General features: G+C 41.5%; 1 protein-coding gene across 1 annotated transcript in view; it reads left to right on the forward strand.

Moving 5' to 3' along the window:
• Positions 1-9972, forward strand: part of LOC145517095 (uncharacterized) — a 31605-nt gene extending 21633 nt beyond the window's left edge. The window contains exon 4 of the mRNA XM_081519352.1: positions 8627-9972. Within this exon, the coding sequence (XP_081375478.1) occupies positions 8627-8720 (94 nt within the window). The 3' untranslated portion in view covers positions 8721-9972. The remainder of the gene's footprint in view (positions 1-8626) is intronic.
• The last annotated feature ends 1603 nt before the right edge of the window (positions 9973-11575 follow it).

The following is an 11575-nucleotide window of genomic DNA, read 5'->3' on the forward strand; positions in this document are numbered from 1 at the left end:
TATATTTTGACACTGGTTATTTATGGTTCAACAGTATATTGAGATAAAACAGAAGGCATACATTTTCAAAAGCAATGTCCCCATTCTCTTCTCAAATTAATCATCTTTAGAGTGTTCCAAATCATAGACATATAATGATGCTTGGTTTTCACAGTGTTGAGCATGGGATTTTCCTATAACCATGTTAATCAAGCAAAATCACCTGTCAAAAAGAAAAGTGTTTGAAGACAAATTCCATCACATATAATGGGCAGATCATAATATTGATGGTTCTTAAAAAAATGTCACTTATACTTTGACTTTGGAGCTGAGTCCTGGGACAACTTATTGTGATGGACCCTTAGTTTCCATATTTTAACAACTGACAGCCTGTTACACAGAGTGAAGTAAGTCAGAAAAAGAAAAATAAACGTAGAATATTAATGTATATATGTATGGAACCTAGAAAAATGGTACTGATGAACCTGTTTGCAGGGAAGGAATGGAGACGCAGACTTGGAGAATGGACTTGTGGACACAGTGGGGAGGGAGAGAGTGGACAGATGGAGGAAGCAGCATCAAGACACACGCCTCCAGGGGCGAGACAGACAGCTGGTGAGAAGCTGCCACGCAGCACTGGGGCCCAGGCTGGTGTCTGTGATGACTGGGCACGGGGGCAGGAGGGCGCAGGGAGGGAGGCCCGCGAGGGAGGGGATGTGTGTGTAGTTCTGGCTGGTTCACGTCGTGGGCTTCCCTTGTGGCTCAGCTGGTAAAGAATCCGCCAGCAATGTAGGAGGCCTGGGTTCAATCCCTGGGTTGGGAAGATCCCCTGGGGAAGGGAAAGGCTCCCCACTCCAGTATTCTGGCCTGGAGAATTCCATGGACTGGATAGTCCAGGGGGTCGCAGAGAGTCGGACACGACTGAGCAGCTTCCACTCACTCACTCACTCACATCGCTGTGTGACTGAAACCAACACAACACTGTAAAAGTTAAAAAACAAAACAAAACACAAAAACATCAAACCAACAAAAACTGGTGGGAAGAGCTGATGCTGAGGAGCGTGAGGCCAACAGACTCCGCTCAGAACGCACGGCGAACGCGCAGAGGTTCTGCCCTTCTCAGCAGACGCTCAGCAAGCATCCACTGAAGGAACGCCCTCTGCCAGCTTTATGCCAAACACAGTGTAAGCCAGGTCCTGCCTCTGCTCCGCAGCTACTGCTGACTTGGGCCATCTCGCTGCCAAGCTCACAGGGGAGCCTCGTGGAGCAGAAACTCTGTCCACTGACGAAGGAAGCCCTAAGCTGCTCCGTGAAGAGGGTGTTGATCAAGTCATAGAAACCAGCAAGGCATCACTCAAAACCTCCTTTGTAAAAAAGTGACCCGAGAAAGAGTGTGGAGAAACAGAAAGTTCATGGAAAAATCATAACGATGGGCACTTCTACCACATATATCTGAACATAGGGGGAATGCGTTTTCCTCAAAAATCCTTCCATAGCAGAGGAGTTCTCTCAATATTTAAGTCTTTATGAAGTGGTAATAATAGTGGGGCAATTTTTCTCAATGGTTTTAATTTTTTAAAAACAAAACTTTGGGGAAGATACATTACCATAAAATAGTACCAATCAATGACAGTTTAATGTTTGTAGAGGTCCCTTGACAGAATCAGTAAGAAAATATTTTAAAACTTGTTATACATTTAACAATTACAGTATTAGTAATGAGTATTAATATAACCATTGCATCGTTGGATGTAATTGTAAAGAAGCCTTTCGACAATCACTTAAAGAGGCATAATAATAAGTAGTTACTTTATGGAAGCCATGTATATCTGCCCACAGTAAGAATGGGTAAATAATACTGATACTGATACACATATGGGTTCTTGTAGCAAAGCATAATCATCCCAATTTAGATAAAAGTGAGATGGCAGTCCAAGACGGTGGCATGGAAAGATCCTGAACTCAAGCAACCCCTCTCCCGGGACACAGTAAATTTCAGCTGCACGTGGAACAACTGGAATAATGTCCTCTGAAAAAGAACTGAAAACTGGCTGAACTACTCCTGCACAGCGAGGGCTAAAAGCACCATGTCGAGCTGGGTACGAGAGGCAGAGATGTGGGCTCAGCAGAACCCCAGCCCACGTGGTGACCCTCAACAGCGAGGGATCTCACAGGTTTGAGCTTCTCCCAGAGAAAAGGTGTGTGCTCCATGCCAGGCATCCCGACCCCAGGGCAAGCATCAGAGACACGGGCCTCCTCACGCCTGCAGAAAACCACCGGGGTTTGCGTCCAAGGGCCCAGAGGGCTGGAGAGGACTGCGTTTCTCCTTTCAAAGGACTTGCTGTGGCCTCAGTTACTCCGGGACTCAGCACAGAAGACACCCGGTCTAACTGAAGAAGATTCATTTGCTAATCTTGGAGCATTGGCTGGTGGGGCGGGGGACAGATGAAACTTTCCCTGGGGACAGAGGCGCTTGGGGGACGGCATTACTGGCTCCCCCCAACCTGCGAGCACAGGTGGTTACACACAGATACAGGAAGCACCCGCTGCCCTGCTAAGGCAGCTGCTGTAGCGCTCACCCACCGCCCGGGCTGGGGCCAGCACACACAAGGGATCACAGCATCCTCCTGGCCCCTTGCTAAAGCTGCCACATGCACACAGAATCTAGCACACGAAAAGATGCTTAGCATCATTAATTACAAGGGAAGGACAAATCAAAACCCCAGTGAGACGTCACCTCACACCTATGAGAATGGCTATTATGAAAAAGAGAACAAATAACAAATGTTGGCAAGAACGTGGAGAAAAGGGAGCCTTCCTACACTCCTAGTGGGAGTATAAGTGGGTGCAGTCACCATGGAAAATGGTATGGAGTTTCCTCAAAAATTAAAAATAGAACTTCCATATGATTCAGCAATTCCACTTCTGGATATTTATCTAAAGAAAATGAAAACACTAATTCAAAAAGATATCTGCACCTGACCATGTTCATTGCAGCATTATTTACAGTTGGCAAAATATGGAAACAACCTCAGTGGATGGATGGATAAAGAAGAGGCGAGATATATATATGTGTGTGTGTGTGTGTGTGTGTGTATGTGTGTGTGTGTATATATATGTGTGTGTGTATATATATATATATGTGTGTGTGTGTGTGTGTGTGTGTGTGTATACATACACACAAGGGAATATTACTTGGTTATAAAAAAGAGCTAACTCTTGCCAAACTAAATTAGTGGACCTAAAGGGAATTAAGGGCATTCTCGGTGGTTCAGCAGTCAAGAATATGCCTGTAACGCAGGAGCCACAGGAGACATGTGTTCGATCCCTGGGTCAGGGAGATTCCCTGGAGGAGGGCATGGCAACTCCTCCAATATCTTGCCTGGAGAATCCCATGGACAGAGGAGCCTGGTGGGCTACAGTCCATTGGGTCGCAAAGAGTCAGACATGACTGAAGCGACTTAGCACACACTCATACACAGGGAATTATGCTAAGCAAAATGTCAGACAGAGAAAGACAAATGCCATATGATTTCACTTACTTGTGGAATCCAAAAAAAACCGGACAAAAGAGCAAAACAAAATAAAACCAAAATCATAGATACAGAGAACAGAATGGTGGTTGCTCAGGATGAGGGTGGGCGGGTGAAATGGGTGATGAGGTTGAGAAATACAAACTTCCAGTTATAAAGTAAATAAATTATGAGAATGTAAAAAATATAAAAGCCATAATCTATATGCTAGGTAAATGTCACAATTCTTTAATTTTTAAAATTGCATGTAAAAGTTGGAATACAGTTGTTCTTGAAACATGAAATTGGAAAAGAGAATAGTCAAAATTGCTATTAATGTATGTAATATTAAATGGGCATATGTAACTAAGTGAATTAAATATTATACTAATGTAACGATTAGATCTACATTAAAGTTTATATTTCCATGAGAGCAGAGATATTTGTACATTTTATACAAATAAGAATCAGACAGTGTTTGGGATACCCTGGGCATTCAACAAATGCTGACTGAATGAACAACCATACATAGCTTAAAACCTTAAAACTCTCCTTTAATCTCTCACTCGTAATAAATTTTCTTATGCTCAGGATGTTATTTTTAAACATATATGGTAGTTCCATACTTTCACTGAGTTTGAGGGATGGATTCATGTGGGAACAAAAGTGAAATAGCTTTACACTGCTTAAAGATATGTTTATGATCATTGTAATGATTCTATTGTTTCTTAATCTCTCTTTAAAAATGTTAATACCATTCTCAAAACATCTACGTCCTCTTACTGTGAAACATAAAGTGTGAATTAAAACAATTAAGTTTATTGCATAGAACATACATATTTTATAGGCAAATACTCCAGAAGAAGATAACATGAGCCCTTCAAAACTTATTCTTTTTTGCTCTGTTGTTTTAATAAAGGACAACGGATTATTCTACATGTATGAAAGCACTGACTCAAATAAATCTGTGCTGTAACTATACCTACTCGCTAAAATTAACGACGTGAACCAACTTTTAGGTCAACTTCAGGGAAGAATAAAATGTTCTAAGCTGTAGTTGCCTCAGCAGTAATAAAAAAAAAAGAATTGAAATACATAGCTTATAAAGACCAAAATAACTGTAAAACTTCCATACTTCTAAGCTACTTGAAAGCATTTCAGTGTATGTAAAATGAGATTTTTTTTGTATAATTTGCTAGTTGTGTCTTGTATGTTGAGCACTTACCTGCTTTAAGCTTATCACTTACCCAGATTAAGGGTGGATGAGTAATTTCCACTACAAGCCAATCACTATATAATCGCCCTTTACAAGAAGTCTGTGGTTTTTCTTCACATCATACAAACTATAGAGGGTCCTGATCACTAAACTCACTTGTGCATTCAGTTAGTCTGACCTACAGTAAGAGTAATTGTCAGAAAAATTGAGCAAGGCTGGAACGCCACGGAGTCACTGAAATGATTGCTTTTCACAATATACTGAACTGCTTCTAGGGTGCCAGTCTTAAGTAGGCTCCTATAGAATGAAGACTTATTTTGCCTCAAGGAAAGTTCTATGCACCACGGGGAATCCAAAAAGAGGAAGGCACAGTCCTGAACAATATATTCTGGGACTGGACTTTGTCCTTTCACATTTTAGAATGTCAGTGACCTTCACGCACACTGAGAAGCAATAGGGAGCACGCTGCGTGGAGTAGTATGCTAGGGCTCTGAGTGAGAAGTCTTGAACTGGTCAGGAAAATTACACTCAATGAGCTCCAGGATCTCTTCCAACTCTAAAATTTCATGACACTTTCCCTTTTTCTTCCTTAGATAATAATAATAATAACTCACGCATCCACTTGCAAAGCTGCTGTGTCACGTTTCAGCCCTCTGGTCTGCGTTGTTATCCTGGCAATGCCCCCTCATACCCGCTCTCCTTAGTAACCTTCAAGAGTCAGGTCAGGCGCCACTGATAACCTCACCCAGGTCCAGCTGGGTGATCCCACTCCTCTGTTGTCATGGCAACATGCACACACACACCACACACGGAAGCATGATATAATAAAGCGCATTTGAATGCCTTATGGGAGGAAAATAAAGCCATTTTCTATGTGTATCATTTCAAATTCAGTGTCCGTTCAATAAGCCAATTTCAGCAATGGTTGTTGCCATAGTTGCTGTGATGGTTGGGGTCCATGGGGTCAGTGATCATATTTCTTTGGTTTGCAACTGCATATGAGTGCACGCACCACTTAAAAAAAAAAAGAAATCTACTCTTTATAACCAGACAGAAAATCAGTGAAGCTATAGAAGACTTCAGTACCACCAACAACCAACCTGGCCTAAGTAACACATACAGAACCATCTACCAACACAGCAGACAATATATTTCATATTATGTTCAAACATATCTTGAATATTCTTTAGGGTAGACCATAGACTAGGTAATAAAACAAATTACAGTATTTTTATGAGGATTTAAATCATGCAAAAATGTTCTCTAATTACAACAGAATAAAACTATGAATCAACAATGAAAGAAATCTTAGAAATCCTCTCTATTGGAACTTTAACAACCCAGTTATAAATGACTGATATATCAAAGAAGAAATCACAAGGGAAGTGTAAAAATACTAAACTAAATAGAAACACAACTGAACCAAACCAAGTCATATTAACATTTATGAGATGTAGTTAAATCAGTGTTTACTGGTAATGTTATATCTTCAAACACTCATTGTTAGGATGGAAAATTGTGATCCAGACTTGCTTCTTAAGGAGCTAGCCAAAAGAAAAGAAAATCAATAAGATATAAAAGACAAAACAATGAAGAAAATCAATTAAACCAAAACTTAGTTCCTTGAAAAGTAAAATTAGTAAAGTTTTACTTACACTGATAAGAAAAAGAGAGATGATATGAATCACCAAAATTAGGAATAAAAAAAGGTATGTCACTACAGAACATAGAGAAATCAGAAGAATGAAATGGGAATGTCATGAAAAGCTTTATAGAGATATAGCTTGGACAGCTTAGATAAAATGGAGATTTTTCTAGAAAGATACAAATGATTAAAAGTGACTCAAGAAGAAACAATATCTGAGTAGACTTCTATATTAAAAAATTAGTAATGAAAAATATTCCCACAAAGAAAACTCCAGGCTCAGATGACTTCACTGGTGAATTCTAACAAACATTAAATAAGAAGTAGATGACCGGTCAGGTCTGACGCACGAAGCAGGGCGCTCAGGGCCGGTGCACTGGGACGACCCTGAGGGACGGGGTGGGGGGGGTGGGGGCTTCAGGACGGGACACAGGTACACGCGTGGCTGAGTCATGTCATGTACGGCAAAGCCACGACAATACTGTAAAGTGACTAGCCTCCAACTAAGATAAATTAATTAACTGAACAAACAAACAACAACAAAAGAAATAATACCAGTCCAAACAAACTCTCATAAAATAGAGAAAATTAAATTCCCAGTTTTATTTGTGAGGTCAAGATTACCCTGATTTCAGAGCCAGACAACATCACAAGAAAGAAATGCAATGGTGAAATACAGTGTAATTTGGTGATTTGAAGGGAAGAATGTATCTTTTTGTATTAGTTAGCAATGTCTGTTCCCCCAAAGAGATGAGGATAACTTTACTTGGTTGCATTTATGGATACAATAAAACTGATGTTTTTAAATTTTTATTTTATATTGGAGTATAGTTGATTTACAAAGTTGTATTAGTTTCAGGTGTACAGCAAAGTGGTTCAGTTATACATATGCATGTATCCACTCTTTTAAATACTTTTCTCTTATAGGTTATTATAGAATATTGAGCAGAGTCCCTGTGTTATACAGTAGGTCTTTGTTAATTATCTTTTTCAAACATAGTAATGTGTATATGTCAATCCCAAGCTGCCAATTTATCCTTCCCATTATCTTTTTCCTTTGGTAACCATAAATTTGATTTCTAAGCTTATGAGTCTGTTTCTGTTTTGTAAATAAGTTCATATGCATTATATTTAAGATTCCACATATATTAAGTGTTAGTTGCTCAGTTGTGTCTGACTCTTTGTGACTCCATGGGCTGTAGCCCACCAGATTCCTCAGTCCATGGAATTCTCCAGGCAAGAATACTAGAGTGGGTTGTCATTCCCTTCTCCAGGGGATTTTCCCCACCCAGGGATAGAACCCAGGTCTCCTGCGTTGCAGACAGATTCCTTACTGTTTGAGCCACTAGGGAAGTTCTACATAAGAGCAATTATGATATTTGTCTTTTTCTGTCTGACTTCACTTAGTATGATAATCTCCAAGTCCATCCATGTTGCTGCAAATGGCATTATCTCATGCCATTCTTTTTAATGGCTGAATAATATTCCACTGTATACATGTACCACATCTTCTCTATTCATTCATCTACCTATGGACATTTAGGATGGTTCCATGTCTTGGCTATTGTAAATAGTACTGCTATGATCCTTGGAGTGTGCAGTTTTTTAAAAAATTTTAAATTGTAATTGGACAATAATTGCTCTACAATATTGTGCTAGTTTCTGCTGTAGAACAACATGAATTTGTCAAAAGCATACATATATCCCCTCCCTCTTGAGCCTCCTTCCCACTCTCTCATCCCATCCCTCTAGGTCATCACAGAGCACTGACCTGAGCCTCCTGTGTTATACGCCAGCTTCCCACTAGATATCTATTTCACACATGGTAGTTTATATATGGTGCTTCCCAGGTGATGCTATTGGTAAAGAATTTGCCTGTCAATGCAGAAGAAATAAAGATATGAGTTTGATCCCTGGGTTGGGAAGATTCCCTGTAGGAGGAAATGGCAACCTGCTCCAGTCTTCTTGCCTGGAGAATCCCATGGACAGAGGAGCCTGGAGGGCTACAGTCCACGGGGTCACACAGAGTCGGACACGAATGACATGACTCAGCATGGCAGGCACCGCACTGTGTATATGTCAACGCTGCTCCCTCAATGCCTCCCACTCTCCGCTTCCCACGCTGTGTCCACAAGCCCGTTCTCCACATCTGTGTTCCTATTCCTGCCCTGCAAACAGGCTCGTCAGCACCATTTTTGTAGATTCCGTATGTATACCTTAATATATATTTGTTTTTCCCTTCCTGACTTACTTTACTCTGTGTACTACCTACAGATTCAGTGCGATCACTATCAAACGACCAATGGCGTCTTTCACAGAACCAGAACAAAAAGTTCCGCAATCTGCATGGAAACACAAAAGACCCTGAACAGCCAAACGGTCCTGAGAAAGAAAAATGAACTGGAGCAACCAGGCGCCCTGACCTCAGATTACATCACAAAGCCACAGTAATCGAGTCAGTATGGCACCAGCACCAAAACAAAAACAGATCAATGGAACAAGATAGCAAGATAGAAAGCCCAGAGATAAACCTAACACCCACGGTCACCCTGCCACTGACAAAGAGCAAGAATATACAAGAGAAAAAAAGAAAGCCTCCTCAACAAGCGGTGCTAGAAAACTGGACACTTCACGCAAAAACACACCCCCTAACACCACACACAAAAATAAACCCAAAAGGGACGAAAGATTCAAACGCAAGGTCAGAAATTACAAAAACCCCAGAGAAAAACATAGGCAGAACACGCCCCAACACAAACCGCAACAAGATCCGCTCTGAACCCCCTCCAAATTGTTGTAAACTTAACTCACATTCTTGAATTCTTTCTCATGCAGAACGAAGACGATTATTGTATACTATCACATACTCGTGGTCCACCAGCTGTAGGATGTTAATGCCATACCTGATCATCACTGGGCACTTCAGGGAGAGGCCCCAGGCAACGACCGACAGGTTCTCCAGGAGGCCCTGGGCAGCAGCATCGCGGGCAGGAGAGTCGGACATTCCTAGCCTCCATCCACTCCTTCAGGCCTTGGTGGGAGCCGAACACCTCCAGGCTGGGCTCCCTGTCAGCTATCAGGCCGGCCTGAAGGTACCATTCAGCTTGGGGAAGGATTTCCCCATGATGCCCATGAGATGGCCCGGGGTGAGGTGAGGTCAGTCACAAGCCCTCATTCTGGCGGAACTCGGTGAGGTGCGTGGTGTCCAGGACCTCGTGTACAGGTATGCAGGAACACACTGTTGGAGAAGCAACAAGAGTGAAGGAAGTGGGTGTGTGTATTGTTTTGAACTATGGTTTCCTCTGGATAAAAGCCCAGGACCATCCGGTAGGTCTGGTTCCAGGTTTCTGAGGAACCTCCATACTGCTCTCCATAGTGGCTACACCCATTCCCACTGTCAGTGCAGGGGGCTCCGATAGAACGGCCTTGGAGAGCTTATTCTAAACTACGCACTGTGCTGAGCACTGAGAAATCAGAGGCAAGTGCTCGTCCTATCTTTAAATTTCTCACTGTTTGTAGAAGAGGGTAGATGTGCAATTGAGTGGCTGTTCTTATTTTCCAAAAGCTCTACTACAATGCTGTGGGGTGCAATGTTTAATAAAGGGAAAAGTTCAACCTCAGTGGTATTAATAATGACTTAATGGGGAAGAAAAAAATGCTTAAATAGCCTTGAAAAATCTAGAGGACACTCATTTTTATGGTCAGAAATTTGGACTTTATCCTGAAGTACAGTGTTTTTGAAAATGTGGGCAAATCACTTGGGCTACTACATAAAGATGTGACTTCCAGGACTGACCTTACAAATGCATCATCAGAATTTCTGCAGCCCAGACTAGGAATTTTCAACAGCAGTGATTTTCTAGAGTTTGAGAAGCTTCTATTGAGTACCAAGGTAACATCAAAGGGTTTTGAAGAGGTTTATGGTAACATGAGCTAATATTTTAATTATCACTTTGACCTCTCTTCAGTCAAATCTCTTGCCCAACTTCTTCTAGACTCTCCTCAACTTCTTCCCCCTCCCAGGGTCCACAAGCACCAACTCAGTCACTATGGCCTTCGGAAGTCCCTACATCTTCACCAGGCATCTGACTTCTGAGTCTTAGCCTCAGTTCCCAGAGATCACAGTTTTACTATGTGGGTTGATTAAACCATGCAACCAAAGTCCATTCTATCCAGCCATTCCATCTTGACCCAGACCTTGATCTTCTTAGCAAGTAAGCATGAAACCGTTGGCTTGCTACCCAAACCTGTGACTTCATATTTTCTTCCTCTAAAGGTCCATAATCCTCTTTACAGTTCTGTTGTCAGCAGATAACTTCCACCGTTACCAATAAAATTACTCTCTGGTGATTTTAGATAATTATACACAAGAAGAGTTAAACAAGAATACTTTATATGGATACACGAGGTTGGAAATATTTGACAATAACATAAGAATTATCAAGAAATAATCTCTATGCCAGGGGACTGCGAGAAGCCCTTTCATAACTGTATCCTGCAGGAAAGTGCTCTCACCTTTGTTTTTCAGTGCAGAGGGGCATATTTCAGAGTTGCAAACATGGAGAACAAAGAGAGAGAACAAGTTATAATAAAACCCTCAGAGAGGAAAGTCTTCAGATAAGCAGACATTAGAAAAGCAAACTTCCTTCAATCCCAGAACTGAAGTGAAATGCATAGTAGGTATTAATCAAAGGAGAAAGTCCTGCACAGTTAATGAAGCTGCTGTATTATCAACATGAACCTTGAACACTGCTAAGAAAGAACTGAAATGCCTCTGCTGTTATGATGAGAAAGGCAACCAATCAAACACAGACATCCTGGGCCTGGGAACAGATGGGGCTTAGAAGACACTCACTGAATGACTAAAAACCAAAACAAGAAAAGAATAGCAGGACAGAGACATTTCCCTAAGGTTTTCACCAGTTCTTAACTGAAAATGCACTAAAAATTTAACATCAGAATGGCTTCAACATTCAACACCATCAGCGTACAGTAAGCTATATGTTGGAGGGGTCTGTTGTATATAATTTATAGTCATGCAGTGTGAGGTGACCTTTACCCTGCTGTTGTTCACTTGCTAAGTTGTGTCTGACTCCATGGGTTGTAGCCCACCAGGCTCCTCTGTCCATGGCGTTTTACAGGCAAGAACACTGAAGTGGTTGCCCTTTCCTTCTCCAGGGGATCTTCTTGGACCAGGGATCACACTCACTTCTCCTGCATTGC

The sequence above is a fragment of the Giraffa tippelskirchi genome, chromosome 8 (assembly GCF_054371585.1).
Source record: "Giraffa tippelskirchi isolate mGirTip1 chromosome 8, T2T-mGirTip1v1.2.pri, whole genome shotgun sequence".
Taxonomy (NCBI): domain Eukaryota; kingdom Metazoa; phylum Chordata; class Mammalia; order Artiodactyla; family Giraffidae; genus Giraffa; species Giraffa tippelskirchi.